Source organism: Onychostruthus taczanowskii, unplaced genomic scaffold (assembly GCF_017590055.1).
Source record: "Onychostruthus taczanowskii isolate IOZ18803 unplaced genomic scaffold, ASM1759005v1 scaffold181, whole genome shotgun sequence".
Lineage (NCBI taxonomy): Eukaryota > Metazoa > Chordata > Aves > Passeriformes > Passeridae > Onychostruthus > Onychostruthus taczanowskii.
This window is the reverse complement of record NW_024499029.1, coordinates 511,689-530,294: the sequence shown is the minus strand read 5'-3', so window position 1 is coordinate 530,294 and position 18,606 is coordinate 511,689. Positions and strand designations below refer to the sequence as shown.

The 18,606-nt window shown below is 63.1% G+C and overlaps 4 protein-coding genes across 5 annotated transcripts in view; 2 read left to right on the top strand and 2 right to left on the bottom strand.

Moving 5' to 3' along the window:
• The window catches only part of DDX56 (DEAD-box helicase 56), an 8,714-nt gene extending 8,166 nt beyond the window's left edge, over window positions 1-548 (bottom strand). The window contains exons 1-2 of the mRNA XM_041401015.1: window positions 464-548; window positions 18-253 (exon numbers count right to left, since the gene is read on the bottom strand). Coding sequence (XP_041256949.1) covers window positions 18-253; window positions 464-526 — 299 coding nt within the window. The 5' untranslated portion in view covers window positions 527-548. The remainder of the gene's footprint in view (window positions 1-17; window positions 254-463) is intronic.
• Window positions 549-793: 245 nt separating this feature from the next.
• On the bottom strand, window positions 794-2,950 carry TMED4 (transmembrane p24 trafficking protein 4). The gene is made up of 4 exons (XM_041401017.1): window positions 2,764-2,950; window positions 2,436-2,536; window positions 1,630-1,881; window positions 794-1,225 (listed from the first exon to the last, which is right to left on the bottom strand). Exons 1-4 carry the CDS (start codon window positions 2,906-2,908, stop codon window positions 1,076-1,078), a joined length of 648 nt encoding a protein of 215 aa, XP_041256951.1. The 5' UTR covers window positions 2,909-2,950; the 3' UTR covers window positions 794-1,075.
• Window positions 2,951-3,455: 505 nt separating this feature from the next.
• On the top strand, window positions 3,456-5,106 carry LOC121334129 (interleukin-36 receptor antagonist protein-like). Of its 2 annotated transcripts, XM_041401021.1 has the most exons (6): window positions 3,456-3,491; window positions 3,598-3,606; window positions 3,772-3,832; window positions 3,925-4,013; window positions 4,088-4,218; window positions 4,815-5,106. In XM_041401021.1, the coding sequence occupies exons 2-6, from the start codon at window positions 3,603-3,605 to the stop codon at window positions 5,025-5,027; spliced, it is 498 nt and encodes a 165-aa protein (XP_041256955.1). In that variant the 5' UTR covers window positions 3,456-3,491; window positions 3,598-3,602; the 3' UTR covers window positions 5,028-5,106. The 2 variants fall into 2 exon arrangements, with proteins under 2 accessions (XP_041256955.1, XP_041256954.1); XM_041401020.1 differs by lacking the exon at window positions 3,456-3,491 and having other exon boundaries at window positions 3,514-3,606.
• Window positions 5,107-5,915: 809 nt separating this feature from the next.
• Window positions 5,916-13,286, top strand: LOC121334128 (interleukin-36 receptor antagonist protein-like). Its single transcript, XM_041401019.1, has 5 exons — window positions 5,916-6,291; window positions 6,427-6,536; window positions 7,354-7,497; window positions 8,375-8,499; window positions 12,865-13,286. Exons 1-5 carry the CDS (start codon window positions 6,263-6,265, stop codon window positions 13,060-13,062), a joined length of 606 nt encoding a protein of 201 aa, XP_041256953.1. The 5' UTR covers window positions 5,916-6,262; the 3' UTR covers window positions 13,063-13,286.
• Window positions 13,287-18,606: the final 5,320 nt, after the last annotated feature.

Genomic DNA, 18,606 nt, shown 5'->3' with positions numbered 1-18,606 from the left:
CCCAGTATCCCCAGTACCCCCCAGTATCCCCACTGCCCCCAGTATCCCCAGTGCCCCTGAGTGCCCCCGGTGCCCCCCATGCCCCCGGTACCTCCTTGATGCCCAGCAGCTTGTGCAGCAGGGGCAGCCCGTACGCTCCGGTTTTCCCCGAGCCCGTCCTGGCCCGGGCCAGCAGGTCGCGGCCCTCCATGGCCAGCGGGATGGCGCGGGCCTGGATGGCCGTGGGCACTGCCCAGCCCAGCTCTGCCACCGCCTGCGGGCACCGCGCCGGCTGTCACGGCCACCGTGACCCCGGTGCCAGCCCACGGACAGCCCCATGCCATGGGCACGGTCCCCAGTGTCCCCCCACCCCGGGGGACTCCGGTGTCCCCGTCCCCTCCCCTCAGCGGGACCCCGGCGATCGCTGCCCGCAACCGCCCGCTCCGGTGTCCCGCTCGCCCCTCCCGGCCCCGTTGCCCCTCACCCTCAGCAGCCGCCCGTCCAGCCCCATGTGCTCGAACCCCTTCTCCTCCATCTCTGCCGCCATCTTGGCCCCGCCGCCCACACACACAAACACACTTCCGGCCGCGCTGCGCCGCCCACAGACACTTCCGGTGGCGCGCCCAGAGCGCCCCCAGAGCGGCTGGAAGCTTACAGCGCCTCCTGGCGGGGGAGGACTCACAGCATCCCCGACACCCCAAAATCCCCCCGGGCTTGATTTTTGGGGGGAAACCGCACTTTGGGCAGGCAGCTGAACGCCTGGAGCGCCAGGACCCCCTCCCCGCCCCAAAAACGCACCGACACCTCTTGGTGGAACCAAAAAACCTTTATTCCCCCCCAAAAAAAAACCACCTTGTGGAGTGGTGCTTCTCTGCCCTCCCCCACGGCAGGCAGGGCACCCCAAACCCGCAGCGAGCGCCCCGGGATGGGTTTGGGGTCCCACAAGGGAGTGGGGGGCCCTCCCCAGCACCCAGGGTGGGTGGGATGGGTTTGGGGGAGCCCCCGGGGTCCATCCCCAGCACCCGGGGTGGGTGGGGTCCCCCATCACGGGGCTGAGGGCGGGTTTTGGGGTGCCCCCCGAGGGGGTTTCGGGGGGCTACACCAGTTTCTTGGCCTCGAAGAAGCTCTTGAGGTGCCGCATCTGCCAGAGGCCGGTGAGGATGAGGATGACGGTCTGGGCGATGGACCACCAGAGCACGCGCTGGTTCGTGCTCTCGCTGGTCATGCGGAACCGCTCCTCGCGGTACTGCAACACCCAGCCCAGAGTCACCCCAAAATCCACACATTCTCCCCAAAATCCACCCCAGCCCCAGAGATTCACCCCAAAATCCACACTGAAACCCCAGAGATTCACCCCCCAACCAGGGCACCAGCCATGGCACCAGCCAGGGCTACAACCAGGGCTACAACCAGGGCTCCAACCATGGCACCAACCATGGCACCAACCATGGCACCAGCCAGGGCATCAACCATGGCATCAACCAGGGCACCAACCATGGCACCAGACATGGCACCAGCCATGGCTACAACCATGGCACCAGCCATGGTGTCAACAATGGCACCACCCACGGCTCCAAGCATGGCACCAAGCATGGCATCAACCATGGCTCCAAACATGGCACCAACCAGGGCACCAAGCACAGTGTCAACCATGGCACCAACCAGGGCACCAACCATGGCATCAACCACGGCTCCAAGCATGGCACCAGCAATGCACAGCCACAGGGAGGGCACACAGCCGTCATGAGCAGTGGCACCAGGGCTGGCACAACCTACCAGCTTGCCCCCGGCGAACAGCGCCATGCGGGTGGAGTTGGAGTGCAGGCAGATCTGGTGCTCGCCCGGCGTGTGCGACGTGAAGGTGAAGCGCCCCTCGGAGCCGTACTGCCGCGACATCACCACCTGTGCCAACCGGGACACTCAGGGCACGGGCACGGCCGCTGGCACCCCTGGGACACTGTCAGTGCCATGGGCACGGCTGCTGGCACCCCCTGGGACACTCAGGGCACGGGCACGGCCGCTGGCACCCCTGGGACACTGTCAGTGCCATAGGCACGGCCGCTGGCACCCCTGGGACACTGTCAGTGCCATGGGCACGGCCGCTGGCACCCCTGGGACACTGTCAGGGCACAGGCACGGCCGCTGGCACCCCTGGGACACTCAGGGCACGGGCACGGCCGCTGGCACCCCTGGGACACTGTCAGTGCCATGGGCACGGCCGCTGGCATGCCCGGGGGATGCCCAGGAACCCTTCCCCATGCCCAAGGGATGCCCAGGGATCCCTCCCCATGCCCAAGGGATGCCCAGGGACCCCTCCCCGTGCCCAAGGGATGCCCAGTAATCCCTCCCCGTGCCCAAGGGATGCCCAGGGACCCCTCCCCGTGCCTCGGGGGGGTGCCCAAATCCCCTCATGGACCCCTCCCCGTGCCCAGGGGATGCCCGGGAAGCCCCCTCACCTTTCCGTCGGGGTCCTTGACCTCCACGTGCATGCCCAGCCCGGGCGTGGAGGGCAGGAAGGACTCGGACTGTTTGTCCCACAGCTGCGTCCGGTAATTGCCTGGCACCGAGCGGGCACACGGGCTCGGAGCCGACCCCCGTGCCCGGTGGGCTCTGATCCCCGCCGAGCCCCTCAGTGCTTCCTCCCGCTCCCCGCGAACCCCGGCACCCCCTCCGGTGGTCTCCCCCGGTGGTCTCTCCCGTCCCCCCCCCGCCATTCCCGGTGGTCTCTCCCGTCCCCCCCTCACGGCCCCCGCCATTCCCGGCGCTCCCCGCCGCCGCCCGCACCGATGACCATGGTCTCGTCGGGGATCTCCTCGATGAAGCAGCGCTTCTCGGTCTCTCCGATGTGGAAGTAGAGCCCGTGCGCGCCCCAGCCCAGCAGCAGCACCGCGGCCATCGCCGCCCTCAGCGCTTCCCACAGCGCCGCCATGGCTCCTCCTGCCCTCCCGCCGGGGGCGCTCTGCGCGTGCGCCAGCTCCTCGCCCGGCCTCAGCGCGCACGCGCCGCACTCTCGGCGCACGCGCAGTGCTGCCCTGAGCGCCCTGCCCGTCCCTCGCGGCTTCGCGCCTCGCTCTGCGCATGCGCAACACCCACGGCCACTCAGCGCTCCCCACGCCGCCCCTGCGCGCTTCCCGCCGCTCCCGCAGCGCGCATGCGCGCCCGCCGCCGCTGTGGCGCAGCGGGGAGGGCGCTGCTCTCTGGCTGCAGAAACCGCGAGTTCGAGCCCCGCCGCAACCACTATGGGCGTCGCGGTGTCCCCGCGGCGTGTCGCGCTGTCACCCCCCCCACCCCTCGCCATGTGTCCCCTCGATTGTCACCCCGCGGGGGTGCTGAGCAACGGCGGGGGCGGGGCGCGCCCTTCTCAGCAGTGTGGCAACACCACCGGCAACTTTCTTCCTTCCTTCCTTCTTTCTTCCCTCGCCGCCGCCCGCTGCGCCCGGAGCCGGGGTCCCACCGGAGCCGGGGTCCCACCGGGGGTCCCACGGGAGCCGGGGGTGTCACAGGAGCCGGGGGTGCCACCAGAACCAGGGGTCTCACAGAAGCCGGGGGTCTCAGCGGAGTCGGGGTCTCAGCAGAGCCGGGGGTGTCACAGGAGCCGGGGTCGCACCGGAGCCGGGGGTCTCATGGGTGAGCGCTGCCCGGGGACCCCGCGCACGGCCCGGAGGGGACACGGAGCGCCTGGCACGGCCGGTGCCCCCGGGAGGGGTCCCCAAGGCTCGGGGGGCGCGGGCAGGGGGCGCGGGGGTCTCCGGGTGGCCGCCCTCAGCCTCGCCCTCCTCTTCCTCCGCGCAGAGGCCGAAGGCTTCGCCCTCTGCCAGGCGCCCGCGCTGCAGACCAAGGTGTTCCAGTACCGGTAAGGGACAGCGGGGCTGGCAGGGGACAGCGGGGGTGGCACCGAGGGGTGGCACCGAGGGCTGGCACGGCTGTCCCCGCTTTGCCCGGCAGGCTGTGGGACGTGAACCAGCGCTCGCTGTACCTGCGCGACGAGCAGCTGCTGGCCGGGCACCTGCAGGGCGCCAACGCCGCGCTGGAAGGTGACACGGGGACAGCGCGAGGACGCGCGGGGACGCGCGGGGACGCGCGCTGAGGGTCCCCGTGTCACCTGCAGAGAAGGTGTTCTGGGTGCCCAACCGCGCCCTGGAGCCCGCGCGGCTGCCGGTGATCCTGAGCGTGCGGAGCGGCTCCCGCTGCCTGCGCACCGAGCGCGGCCCCGGCGGAGAACCGCGGCTGCGGCTGCAGGTGGGGACAGCACAGGGGACAGCACAGGGGACAGCGCGGGGATAGCGGGGAGACAGCGAGGGGACAGCGGAGGGACAGCGAGGGGACAGCGGGGGGACAGGACAGGGGACAGCGGGGACAGCGAGGGGATAGCGGGGGGACAGCGCGGGGACAGCGAGGGGGACAGCGAGGGGACAGGACAGGGGACAGTGGGGACAGCGGGACAGCGGGGACAGCGAGGGGACAGGGACAGGCATGCCAAGAGGATGGGGACATCACAGGGATGGGCACGGAGATGGGGACACCGTGGGAATGGCGACATCAAAGGGCTGGGGACACCAAGGGGTTGGGGACACCTAAAGAGACGGGGACACTGTGGGGGTGGTGACGAGGATGGAGACACAGAAGTTTTGGGGATGGGACGCCGTGGGGAGGGGACAGCTGGGGACACAGGGACCTCAGGGGTGGGACATTGAGGGACAGGGACACGGGGACCTCAGGGGTGGGACACTGAGGGACAGGGACACGGGGGCCACAGGACACTGCTGGCTGGGGACATCACGCCGTGCCCAGCCGCTGGCGCTGTCCCCGCGGGTGACACGGCGGTGTCCCCGCAGGACGTGGACATCCGGGAGCTGCCCCGCGCCGGTGACAGCGCTGTCGCCTTCACCTTCTTCCGCTCCTACCGGGACGGGCTGTGGCGCTTCGAGTCGGCCGCGCACCCCGGCTGGTTCCTGTGCACGTCCCCGCGCGGCCACCAGCCCCTGGCGCTGTGTCGCCACGGCGATGTCACCTCCCAGCTGCTCGACTTCTACTTCCAGCTCTGCTGAGCGCCCCCGGTCCCCGCGCGGGGACAGCGGAGCCCCAGGGTGGTGGCATCTTCCTGGGGAGGGTGGCATCACCCCCAGGGTGGTGGCATCCTCATCCCAGGGTGGTGGCATCTTCCTGGGGAGGGTGGCATCACCATTTTGGGGACAGGTCACCGAGGGGACAGAGGGCACATGGGAATGTGGGGACAGGGAAAGGGGACAAAAGGGACAGGGAAGGTGGCATTTTGGGGACAGGTCACCATGGGGACAGAGCACATGGCATCTTGGGGACAGGGAATGGGGGACAAAAGGGACAGGGAAGGTGGCATTTTGGGGACAGGGATTGGAGGACAACAGGGACAGGGGACATGGGATCTTGGGGACAGGGAAAGGGGACAAAAGGGACAGGGAAGGTGGCATTTTGGTGACAGGGGACAGAGCCATGGGATTTTTGGGCTTTGGGACCACAGGAACAGGGGACACAGGGACACCATGGGGACACCATGGGGACAGAGCACATGGGATCATGGGGACAAGGCACACAACACCTTGGGGACAGGGCACCCCGGGCCTTGGGGACAAGGGACACGACAATAGGGACAGGGAAGGTGGCATTTTAGGGACAGAGCCATGGGATTTTTGGGCTTTGGGACCACAGGAACAGGGGACACAGGGACACCATGGGGACACCATGGGGACAGAGCACATGGGATCATGGGGACAAGGCACACAACACCTTGGGGACAGGGCACCCCGGGCCTTGGGGACAAGGGACACAGGCATGGGACACAGGGAAACTGGGGACAGGGCACGTGGGAATTTGGGGACAGTGCTCACAGCACCTTGGGGACAGCGCTCATGGTGACAATGGTGACAAGGTGATGTCACCGCAGGGAGGGGGCACAGGGGCCACCCACGGGGCACCATGGGGACACGGGGGGGACACGCCTGGCACAGGGGACACGGCACAGGGGACATCCCCGCCGCGGTGACTGCGGGCATCACGGAGGTGGCGTTTCGCCATGGCTCGGTGTCACTGTCGCTGTCACCCAGCCCGATTCGCGGGGCGGGCTCTGTCCCCGCCCCGCCCGGCCCTATAAAGCCGCTGTCACCCGCGGGGACACGGCCCAGAGGACAAGGGACAGGATCCCGGGAGGTGACACATCCGCAGGTGCCACCGGGGGACGGGGTCAAGCTCGGGGACAATCCTGCTGGCACGCGGTGTCACCTGTGCCACCCTCTCCGCCGGCCCAGCCATGTCACACACGTCCAGAGCTGCCCTCAGGTGAGCGGGGACAGCGGGGGACAGCGGGGGACAGCGTGGGGACAGCGTGGGGACAGCGTGTCCCCGCCTCATGCCTGGCAGTGTCACCTCCCTCCCTCCCCGGTGTCACCTGCCCTGACCCTTCTGTCCCCGCAGGGGGACACCTTGGGGACACCGCCCAGGGGTCACGTCGGGGAACGGGGACACGGCCGAGAGTGTCATCGACCCCGACATGGTGGCCTTGTTCGAGGACTTCCTGGGGACAGGTGGGTGCAGGTGTCCCCGTGTCCCTGTCCCCATCCCTGCTCCAAATGTCCCTGTGTCCCTGTCCCCATGTCCCTGCCTGTCCTTGCCCCACGTGTCCCCATGTCCCCATGCCCATCCCTGTCCCCATGTCCCTGTCCCCATGCCCCCATGTCCCCGTGCCCCACGTCCCCGTGTCCCATGTCCTCCTGTCTATCCCCACGTCCCTGTGATGTCCCCATGTCATTGTGTCCCATGTCCCTGTCCCCATGCCCCCATGTCCCCACCTGTCTATCCCCATGTCCCTGTGATGTCCCCATGTCATTGTGTCCCATGTCCCTGTCCCCATGCCCCCATGTCCCCACCTGTCTATCCCCATGTCCCTGTGATGTCCCCATGTCCCCGTGCCCCATGTCCTTACCTGTCCATCCCCATGTCCCCCTGTCTATCCCGACGTCCCCGTGTCCCACGTCCCCACCTGTCTGTGCCCCTGTCCCCGTGTCCTGTGTCCCATGTCCCGGTGTCCCCGTGTCCCATGTTCCTACCTGTCTGTGCCCCTGTCCCCGTGTCCTGTGTCCCATGTCCCTGTGTCCCTGTCCCCATGTCCCCCTGTCTATTCCCATGTCCCCACCTGTCCACCCCCACATCCCTGTGATGTCCCCATGTCCCCGTGCCCCATGTCCTTACCTGTCCGTCCCCATGTCCCCCTGTCTATCCCGATGTCCCCATGTCCCGGTGTCCCCGTGTCCCATGTTCCTACCTGTCTGTGCCCCTGTCCCCGTGTCCCATGTCCCCCTGTCTCTCCCGGTGTCCCATGTCCCGGTGTCCCCGTGTCCCCAGAGATGGCGGTGGCGTTCGGGGCGGGCCGCCCCGGGGCCCAGCCGTACCACTACGTGCTGCGGGACACGGAGCAGCAGGGGCTGTGCCTGCGCCACGGCCACCTGGTGGCCACCAGCCTGCAGGGGGCCAACGCCACCCAGGAAGGTGCGTGACACCCGGGGACAGTGGGGACAATCCGCGGGTGACACCCTGGGGGGGGACAGGGGGGACAATCCATAGGTGCCACCCTGGGGACAGGGGTGACACTCCATGGGTGACGCCCTGGGGGGGGATAGGGGTGACCATCCATAGGTGACACCCTGGGGGCCAGTGGGGACAATCCATGGGTGACCCCCTGGGAGGGGACAGGGGTGACAATCCAGAGGTGACACCCTGGGGGACAGTGGGGACAATCCATGGGTGACCCCCTGGGAGGGGACAGGGGTGACAATCCAGAGGTGACACCCTGGGGGACAGAGGTGACACTCCATGGGTGACACCCTGGGGGGGGATAGGGGTGACAATCCATAGGTGACACCCTGGGGGACAGTGGGGACAATCCATGGGTGACACCCTGGGAGGGGACAGGGGTGACAATCCATAGGTGACACCCTGGGGGACAGAGGTGACACTCCATGGGTGACACCCTGGGGGGGGACAGGGGTGACAATCCATAGGTGACACCCTGGGGGACAGAGGTGACAATCCTTTGGTGACCCTCTGGGTGACATGGGTGACTCTCCATGGGTGACACTGGGGGGGAGATAGGGGTGACAATCCATAGGTGACACCCTGGGTGGGGACAGGGGTGACACTCCCCGCGTGTCCCTCTGGGGGTGACAGTGGTGACAATCCGTGGGTGTCCCTCTGTGGGGATGGGGTGACACTCCACGGGTGTCCCTCTGTGGGGATGGGGTGACAATCCACGGGTGTCCCTCTGTGGGGATGGGGTGACAATCCACGGGTGTCCCTCTGTGGGGATGGGGTGACAATCCGTGGGTGTCCCTCTGGGTGACGGCGGTGCCACCCCCGTGTCCCACAGAGCCCATCAGCGTTGTCCCCAACCGGCACCTGGAGCGCCGGCGCTGTCCCCTCATCGTGGGCATCCGCGGTGGCACCCGCGCCCTGTCCTGTGGCACCGGCCCCGAGCCACGGCTGAGCCTGGAGGTGACACGGGGACACGGGGGGGACCGAGGGTGGCAGAGGGGGCTGGGGGTGACGGAGGGGACACAGGGGGACACGGGGGGGACAGGGGGTGACACAGTGTGGGGCACTGGGGACACAGAGTGGGGACAGGCCAAGGTGGGACAGCTTGAGATGGGTCAGGGCAAGGTGGGCAACGCAAGGTGGGTCAGTCAAGGTGGGTTAATCCAAGGTGGGTTAATCCAAGGTGTGTCACCCAAGGTGGGTCAGTCAAGGTGAGTCAACCCAAGGTGGGCAACCCAAGCTCAGTCAATCCAAGGTGGGTCAGTCAAGGTGGGTCTGGGTGGGGACAGGGGTGACACTCCCCGCGTGTCCCTCTGGGGGTGACAGTGGTGACAATCCGTGGGTGTCCCTCTGTGGGGATGGGGTGACACTCCACGGGTGTCCCTCTGTGGGGATGGGGTGACAATCCGTGGGTGTCCCTCTGGGTGACGGCGGTGCCACCCCCGTGTCCCACAGAGCCCATCAGCGTTGTCCCCAACCGGCACCTGGAGCGCCGGCGCTGTCCCCTCATCGTGGGCATCCGCGGTGGCACCCGCGCCCTGTCCTGTGGCACCGGCCCCGAGCCACGGCTGAGCCTGGAGGTGACACGGGGACACGGGGGGGACCGAGGGTGGCAGAGGGGGCTGGGGGTGACGGAGGGGACACAGGGGGACACGGGGGGGACAGGGGGTGACACAGTGTGGGGCACTGGGGACACAGAGTGGGGACAGGCCAAGGTGGGACAGCTTGAGATGGGTCAGGGCAAGGTGGGCAACGGGGGACACGGGGGGGCCGGGGGGGGGCAGGGGGTGACACAGTGTGGGGCACTGGGGACACAGAGTGGGGACAGGCCAAGGTGGGACAGCTTGAGATGGGTCAGGGCAAGGTGGGCAACGCAAGGTGGGTCAGTCAAGGTGGGTTAATCCAAGGTGGGTCAGTCAAGGTGGGTTAATCCAAGGTGGGTTAATCCAAGGTGTGTCACCCAAGGTGGGTCAGTCAAGGTGAGTCAACCCAAGGTGGGCAACCCAAGCTCAGTCAATCGTCAAGGTGGGTCAGTCAAGGTGAGTCAACCCAAGGTGGGCAACCCAAGCTCAGTCAATCCAAGGTGGGTCAGTCAAGGTGGGTCAATCCAAGGTGGGTTAATCCAAGGTGGGTGAGTCAAGGTGGGTCAGTCAAGGTGAGTCAACCCAAGGTGGGCAACCCAAGCTCAGTCAATCCAAGGTGGGTCAGTCAAGGTGGGTCAGTCAAGGTGGGTTAATCCAAGGTGGGTCAGTCAAGGTGGGTCAGTCGAAGTGAGTCAATCCAAGGTGGGTCAACCCGCGGGGGACAGAGGTGACACTCCATGGGTGACACCCTGGGGGGGGATAGGGGTGACAATCCATAGGTGACACCCTGGGGGACAGAGGTGACACTCCATGGGTGACACCCTGGGGGGGGACAGGGGTGACAATCCATAGGTGACACCCTGGGGGACAGAGGTGACAATCCTTTGGTGACCCTCTGGGTGACATGGGTGACTCTCCATGGGTGACACTGGGGGGGAGATAGGGGTGACAATCCATAGGTGACACCCTGGGTGGGGACAGGGGTGACACTCCCCGCGTGTCCCTCTGGGGGTGACAGGGGTGACAATCCGTGGGTGTCCCTCTGGGTGACGGCGGTGCCACCCCCGTGTCCCACAGAGCCCATCAGCGTTGTCCCCAACCGGCACCTGGAGCGCCGGCGCTGTCCCCTCATCGTGGGCATCCGCGGTGGCACCCGCGCCCTGTCCTGTGGCACCGGCCCCGAGCCACGGCTGAGCCTGGAGGTGACACGGGGACACGGGGGGGACCGAGGGTGGCAGAGGGGGCTGGGGGTGACGGAGGGGACACAGGGGGACACGGGGGGGACAGGGGGTGACACAGTGTGGGGCACTGGGGACACAGAGTGGGGACAGGCCAAGGTGGGACAGCTTGAGATGGGTCAGTCAAGGTGGGTTAATCCAAGGTGGGTCAGTCAAGGTGGGTTAATCCAAGGTGGGTTAATCCAAGGTGTGTCACCCAAGGTGGGTCAGTCAAGGTGAGTCAACCCAAGGTGGGCAACCCAAGCTCAGTCAATCCAAGGTGGGTCAGTCAAGGTGGGTCAGTCAAGGTGAGTCAACCCAAGGTGGGCAACCCAAGGTGGGTCAGCCAAGGTGGGTTAATCCAAGGTGGGTTAATCCAAGGTGGGTTAATCCAAGGTGGGTTAATCCAAGGTGGGTCAGTCAAGGTGGGTTAATCCAAGGTGGGTTAATCCAAGGTGGGTCAGTCAAGGTGGGTCAGTCGAAGTGAGTCAATCCAAGGTGGGTCAACCCGAGGTCGGTCAATCCAAGGTGGGTCAATCAAGGTGGGTCAATCAAGGTGGGTTAATCCAAGGTGGGTCGACTGGAGCTGGATCAACTCAAGGTGGGTCAGCTCAAAGTGGGGACACCCTGTGGTGGTGAGGACCCAAAAATGGGTCAGCCCAAGGTGGGGCACCCAGAGGTGGGTCAGCCCAAGGTGGGGCACCCAGAGGTGGGTCAGCCCAAGGTGGGGCACCCCAAAGTGGCATCATCCCAAAAACGGTGCCACCAGGAGGTGGTGTCACCAGGAAGTGGGGATTCCCCAGGGCGGGGTCACCTAATGATGGCATCACCTGGGGGTGCGGTCACCTGGGGGTGCGGTCACCTGATGTTGTTGTCACCTGGAGATGGGGTCACCTGGGCATGGGGTCACCTGGAGATGGGGTCACCTGGGCATGGGGTCACCTGGGCATGGGGTCACCTGGAGATGGGGTCACCTGGAAATTGGGTCAGTGTGGGTTCCTCGAGGTGGTCCCACCTGCAGATGGCTGCGGGGGACAGAGGTGACACTCCATGGGTGACACCCTGGGGGGGGATAGGGGTGACAATCCATAGGTGACACCCTGGGGGACAGAGGTGACACTCCATGGGTGACACCCTGGGGGGGGACAGGGGTGACAATCCATAGGTGACACCCTGGGGGACAGAGGTGACAATCCTTTGGTGACCCTCTGGGTGACATGGGTGACTCTCCATGGGTGACACTGGGGGGGAGATAGGGGTGACAATCCATAGGTGACACCCTGGGTGGGGACAGGGGTGACACTCCCCGCGTGTCCCTCTGGGGGTGACAGGGGTGACAATCCGTGGGTGTCCCTCTGGGTGACGGCGGTGCCACCCCCGTGTCCCACAGAGCCCATCAGCGTTGTCCCCAACCGGCACCTGGAGCGCCGGCGCTGTCCCCTCATCGTGGGCATCCGCGGTGGCACCCGCGCCCTGTCCTGTGGCACCGGCCCCGAGCCACGGCTGAGCCTGGAGGTGACACGGGGACACGGGGGGGACCGAGGGTGGCAGAGGGGGCTGGGGGTGACGGAGGGGACACAGGGGGACACGGGGGGGACAGGGGGTGACACAGTGTGGGGCACTGGGGACACAGAGTGGGGACAGGCCAAGGTGGGACAGCTTGAGATGGGTCAGGGCAAGGTGGGCAACCCAAGGTGGGTCAGCCAAGGTGGGTTAATCCAAGGTGGGTTAATCCAAGGTGGGTTAATCCAAGGTGGGTTAATCCAAGGTGGGTTAATCCAAGGTGGGTTAATCCAAGGTGGGTTAATCCAAGGTGGGTTAATCCAAGGTGGGTTAATCCAAGGTGGGTTAATCCAAGGTGGGTTAATCCAAGGTGGGTCAGTCAAGGTGGGTTAATTCAAGGTGGGTTAATCCAAGGTGGGTCGACTGGAGCTGGATCAACTCAAGGTGGGTCAGCTCAAAGTGGGGACACCCTGTGGTGGTGAGGACCCAAAAATGGGTCAGCCCAAGGTGGGGCACCCAGAGGTGGCTCAGCCCAAGGTGGGTCAGCCCAGGGTGGGGAAGCCAAGGTGGGGAAGCCACGGTGGCCATCCTGGGAAGAGTCACCCCAAGGCGTGGTGGGCACCCAGGGCTGGGTCAGCCCAAGGTGGGGCACCCCAAAGTGGCATCATCCCAAAAACGGTGCCACCAGGAGGTGGTGTCACCAGGAAGTGGGGATTCCCCAGGGCGGGCTCACCTAATGATGGCATCACCTGGGGGTGCGGTCACCTGGGGGTGCGGTCACCTGATGTTGTTGTCACCTGGAGATGGGGTCACCTGGGCATGGGGTCACCTGGAGATGGGGTCACCTGGGCATGGGGTCACCTGGGCATGGGGTCACCTGGAGATGGGGTCACCTGGAAATTGGGTCAGTGTGGGTTCCTCGAGGTGGTGCCACCTGCAGATGGCTGTCCCCCGAGGTGGCACCGCCAGGCCACGGTGCTGTCACCGCTTGGTGCCACCATTTGCCGTCCCCCGCCCGGCAGGACGTGGGGCTGCTGGAGCTGTTCTCGGGTGACAAGGACAGGGCCACGCCCTTCACCTTCTACAAGACCTTCGGGGGCTCCACGCACACCTTCGAGGCCGCCGCCTTCCCCGGGCTCTTCCTCAGCACGGCCACGGGCCCGGGCGAGGCGCTGGCGCTGGCACCCGGGGCCACCGCCTTCTACCTGCGCCGCAAGTGACACCCAGGGGACACCCATGGTGGGACATTCCCCAGTGCCACCGCCTTCTACCTGCACTGCAAGTGACAGTGACACCCAGGGGACATCCATGGTGCCACCGCCTTCCACCTGCGCCGCAAGTGACAGTGACACCACCAGGGACATCCATGGTGGGGACATCCCTGGTGCCACCGCCTTCCACCTGTGCCACAAGTGACACCTGGGGACATCCATGGTGGGGACATCCATGGTGCCACTGCCTTCTACCTGCACCACAAGTGACACCGGCACCCAGGGCTGGGTCAGCCCAAGGTGGGGCACCCCAAAGTGGCATCATCCCAAAAACGGTGCCACCAGGAGGTGGTGTCACCAGGAAGTGGGGATTCCCCAGGGCGGGCTCACCTAATGATGGCATCACCTGGGGGTGCGGTCACCTGGGGGTGCGGTCACCTGATGTTGTTGTCACCTGGAGATGGGGTCACCTGGGCATGGGGTCACCTGGAGATGGGGTCACCTGGGCATGGGGTCACCTGGAGATGGGGTCACCTGGGCATGGGGTCACCTGGGCATGGGGTCACCTGGAGATGGGGTCACCTGGAAATTGGGTCAGTGTGGGTTCCTTGAGGTGGTGTCACCTGGAGATGGGGACACCTGGAGATGGGGTCACCTGGAGATGGGGTCACCTGGAAATTGGGTCAGTGTGGGTTCCTCGAGGTGGTGCCACCTGCAGATGGCTGTCCCCCGAGGTGGCACCACCAGGCCACGGTGCTGTCACCACTTGGTGCCACCATTTGCCGTCCCCCGCCCGGCAGGACGTGGGGCTGCTGGAGCTGTTCTCGGGTGACAAGGACAGGGCCACGCCCTTCACCTTCTACAAGACCTTCGGGGGCTCCACGCACACCTTCGAGGCCGCCGCCTTCCCCGGGCTCTTCCTCAGCACGGCCACGGGCCCGGGCGAGGCGCTGGCGCTGGCACCCGGGGCCACCGCCTTCTACCTGCGCCGCAAGTGACACCCAGGGGACACCCATGAGGGGACATCCATGCTGCCACCCGCCTTCTACCTGCGCCGCAAGTGACAGTGACACCCAGGGGACATCCATGGTGGGACATTCCCCAGTGCCACCGCCTTCTACCTGCGCCGCAAGTGACACCCAGGGGACATCCATGAGGGGACATCCATGGTGCCACCGCCTTCTGCCTGCGCCGCAAGTGACAGTGACACCACCAGGGACATCCCTGCTGCCATCACCTTCTACCTGCAAGTGACAGTGACACCCAGGGGACACCCATGGTGGGACATTCCCCAGTGCCACCGCCTTCCACCTGCGCTGCAAGTGACACCCAGGGGACATCTGGGAGTTGGGGACATCCATGGTGGGACATTCCCCAGTGCCACCACCTCCTACCTGCACCACAAGTGACACCCAGGGGACATCCCTGCTGCCACCGCCTTCCACCTGTGCCGCAAGTGACACCCGGGGACATCCATGGTGGGGACATCCATGGTGCCACTGCCTTCTACCTGCACCACAAGTGACACCTAGGGGACATCCATGAGGGGACATCCCTGCTGCCACCGCCTTCTACCTGCACCGCAAGTGACAGTGACACCCAGGGGACACCCACGGTGGGACATTCCCCAGTGCCACCGCCTTCCACCTGCGCCGCAAGTGACACCCAGGGGACACCCATGAGGGGACATCCATGGTGCCACGGCCTTCTGCCTGCGCCGCAAGTGACAGTGACACCACCAGGGACATCCATGGTGGGGACATCCCTGGTGCCACCACCTTTCACCTGCGCCACAAGTGACACCCAGGAGACATCCATGGTGGGACATTCCCCAGTGCCACCGCCTTCCACCTGCGCCGCAAGTGACACCCAGGGGACATCTGTGAGTTGGGGACATCCATGGTGGGACATTCCCCAGTGCCACCACCTTCTACCTGCACTGCAAGTGACAGTGACACCCAGGGGACATCCATGGTGCCACCGCCTTCCACCTGTGCCACAAGTGACACCTGGGGACATCCATGGTGGGGACATCCATGGTGCCACTGCCTTCTACCTGCACCACAAGTGACACCTAGGGGACATCCATGAGGGGACATCCCTGCTGCCACCGCCTTCTACCTGCACCGCAAGTGACAGTGACACCCAGGGGACACCCACGGTGGGACATTCCCCAGTGCCACCGCCTTCCACCTGCGCTTCAAGTGACACCCAGGGGACATCTGGGAGTTGGGGACATCCATGGTGGGGACATTCCCCAGTGCCACCACCTCCTACCTGCACTGCAAGTGACACCCAGGGGACACCCATGAGGGGACATCCATGGTGCCACGGCCTTCCACCTGCGCCGCAAGTGACAGTGACACCACCAGGGACATCCATGGTGGGGACATCCCTGGTGCCACCGCCTTCCACCTGTGCCACAAGTGACACTGAGGGGACATCAGGGCTTGGTGACATGCAGGGGCTGGGGACATTTATGGTGGCAGGACCTGCAGGGGTTGGTGACATCCATGTGGGGGACACGTCCGAGGGCGGAGGGGACCCCCGGGGCTGGTGCCACTCCCCGGTGAATAAAGTGCCAGCTGCTGGTGTCACCTCGTGGGTGTCACTTCGGGAGGTCCGCGGGGCCAGGACCGTCCTTTTGGGGTCAGAACTCTCCTTTTGGGGTCAGGACTCTCTTTTTGGGGTCAGGACTCTCTTTTTGGGGTCAGGACGCTGCTTTTGGGGTCAGAACCATTTGGGAGAGAATCAAACCCGCCGGGGAGCGCCCCAAAACCGCCCTAAAACCCGCCCCAAACCTGGAGGGAACCGCCCCAAAACCCGCCCCAAAATAAATGGAACCGCCCCAAAACAAGAACCGCCCCAAAACCAACAGGAACCGCCCCAAAATAAACGGGAACCGCCCCAAAACCAACAGGAACCGCCCCAAAATAAACGGGAACCGCCCCAAAACCAACAGGAACCGCCCCAAAACAAAAGGAACCGCCCCAAAACAAACAGGAACCGCCCCAAAACCCGCCCCAAAATAAACGGGAACCGCCCCAAAACCCGCCCCAAAATAAACGGGAACCGCCCCAAAACCCGCCCCAAAATAAACGGGAACCGCCCCAAAACCCGCCCCAAAATAAACGGGAACCGCCCCAAAACCCGCCCCAAAATAAACGGGAACCGCCCCAAAACCCGCCCCAAAATAAACGGGAACCGCCCCAAAACCCGCCCCAAAATAAACGGGAACCGCCCCAAAACCCGCCCCAAAATAAACGGGAACCGCCCCAAATCTGCTGAAAATCCCCCAAAACTACCGGGAATTGCCCCAAAACCACTGAGAATCGCTGCAAACTGGCCCCAAAACTGCTGGGCAACCCCAAACTCACCCAAAACTCAGGGGAATTGCCTCAAAACCTCCAGGACCACCCCAAGACTGACGGGATCACCCCAAAACTGATGGGAATTGCCCCAAAACTGCCGGGAATTGCCCCCAAACCGCCCCAAACCTGCCCCAGAGCGGGGTAGGCTGATCCCAAAACCGGGGAATCAGGGATGGAAAGTTTGGGATGAAAATCTGGGAAAATGGGGCCGATCCCAAAACTGGGCTTCAAAATTCGGGATAAAATTATGGGAAAATGGGGCTGAGTTCATCACTGGGGCATCAGGGATTGTAAATTTGGGATGAAAATTTGGGAATTTGGGGCTCAGCCGTCCCTGGGAATATTTCCCCCACTCCCATCTTTGGGATTCAGCATCTCCTTCCCAAATATCCCCCCCCCAAAAAAAAACCCAAACCACGAATTTTTTGGGAAAAAAAATTGTTTTTGCATCACTTAAATAACTCCAAGCCAGGTTTTTAGGATGGGGAAAAAAAAAAAAAAAACAACAAAAAAATCCAAGACCAGGCGATGACAAGAACATCTTTATAGGAATCAAAATTAATTTAAACCAAGGCGAAATCCATCTTTGGGATTCAGCATCTCCTTCCCAAATATCCCCCCCAAAAAAACCCCCAAACCACGAATTTTTTTGGGAAAAAAAATTGTTTTTACATCACTTAAATAACTCCAAGCCAGGTTTTTAGGATGGGGGAAAAAAAAAAAAACAACAAAAAAATCCAAGACCAGGCGATGACAAGAACATCTTTATAGGAATCAAAATTAATTTAAACCAAGGCGAAATAAATTAAAACATTAAATATTAACTTTCAGTGCAACATATACAGAAGACACGAGAGTAACCATGACTTTTTTTCTAAAAAAAAAAACCCCAAAACAACCCCAAAAACAACCCCAGAACAGAGGGAAAAGCTCCAAAAGGGTTGGTTACTGAGGGGAAATGAAGGTTGTGCCTCCAGCCCGAGGAGGTTTCCTGGGATTGAAATTCATCTATTATTAATAAAAAGCTGGGATTTGTCCCCAAAAATAAGCCAGGCTCGGGGTTTTTTTTTTTTCTGTAGAAAAATAAATCCCCCTCCTGGCGGGGGTTTGGGTTAAAATCCCAAATATTTGGGTTTGAAAAACCCCGGGAGAACGGCCCAAAAGTCGAGGGAAAACCCAGGAAAACGGCGGGAAAAGGGGAAAACGCCCCAAAAAGGACCCGAAGCGGGGGAGGGGGGAGGGGACAGTCCTGGGGGGTCCCCAGGTGTCCCCAGGTGTCCCCAGGTGGTCCCGGGTCTGTCACACACCTGTGGGGACGGGAATGGCAGCGGTTACAGACCCGGGTGTCACCTGTCCCCGGTGTCCCTCCCCTGTCCCAGCTGTCCCCAGGTGTCCCAAACTCACCCAAAACTCAGGGGAATTGCCTCAAAACCTCCAGGACCACCCCAAGACTGATGGGATCACCCCAAAACTGATGGGAATTGCCCCAAAACTGCCGGGAATTGCCCCAAAACTGCCCCAAACCTGCCCCAGAGCGGGGTAGGCTGATCCCAAAACCGGGGAATCAGGGATGGAAAGTTTGGGATGAAAATCTGGGAAAATGGGGCCGATCCCAAAACTGGGCTTCAAAATTCGGGATAAAATTATGGGAAAATGGGGCTGAGTTCATCATTGGGGCATCAGGGATTGTAAATTTGGGATGAAAATTTGGGAATTTGGGGCTCAGCCGTCCCTGGGAATATTTCCCCCACTCCCATCTTTGGGATTCAGCATCTCCTTCCCAAATATCCCCCCCCCAAAAAAAAACCCAAACCACGAATTTTTTGGGAAAAAAAATTGTTTTTGCATCACTTAAATAACTCCAAGCCAGGTTTTTAGGATGGGGGAAAAAAAAAAAAACAACAAAAAAATCCAAGACCAGGCGATGACAAGAACATCTTTATAGGAATCAAAATTAATTTAAACCAAGGCGAAATAAATTAAAACATTAAATATTAACTTTCAGTGCAACATATACAGAAGACACGAGAGTAACCATGACTTTTTTTCTAAAAAAAAAAACCCCAAAACAACCCCAAAAACAACCCCAGAACAGAGGGAAAAGCTCCAAAAGGGTTGGTTACTGAGGGGAAATGAAGGTTGTGCCTCCAGCCCGAGGAGGTTTCCTGGGATTGAAATTCAT

Bases quoted from the DNA above. Each gene is read 5' to 3' on its own strand.
- TMED4 (XM_041401017.1), bottom strand. From the start codon at position 2,908: ATGGCGGCGCTGTGGGAAGCGCTGAGGGCGGCGATGGCCGCGGTGCTG. The intron at 2,537-2,763 runs GTGCGGGCGGCG...GCTCGGTGCCAG, and splicing joins CGACGAGACCATGGTCATCG to GCAATTACCGGACGCAGCTG. The intron at 1,226-1,629 runs GTTGACACTGTG...TGGGTGTTGCAG, and splicing joins GTGCCCTGGTTGGTGCCATG to TACCGCGAGGAGCGGTTCCG.
- LOC121334129 (XM_041401021.1), top strand. The intron at 3,833-3,924 runs GTAAGGGACAGC...TTTGCCCGGCAG, and splicing joins ACCAAGGTGTTCCAGTACCG to GCTGTGGGACGTGAACCAGC. The intron at 4,219-4,814 runs GTGGGGACAGCA...GTGTCCCCGCAG, and splicing joins AACCGCGGCTGCGGCTGCAG to GACGTGGACATCCGGGAGCT.
- LOC121334128 (XM_041401019.1), top strand. From the start codon at position 6,263: ATGTCACACACGTCCAGAGCTGCCCTCAG. The intron at 6,537-7,353 runs GTGGGTGCAGGT...CCGTGTCCCCAG, and splicing joins CGAGGACTTCCTGGGGACAG to AGATGGCGGTGGCGTTCGGG. The intron at 7,498-8,374 runs GTGCGTGACACC...CGTGTCCCACAG, and splicing joins GGCCAACGCCACCCAGGAAG to AGCCCATCAGCGTTGTCCCC.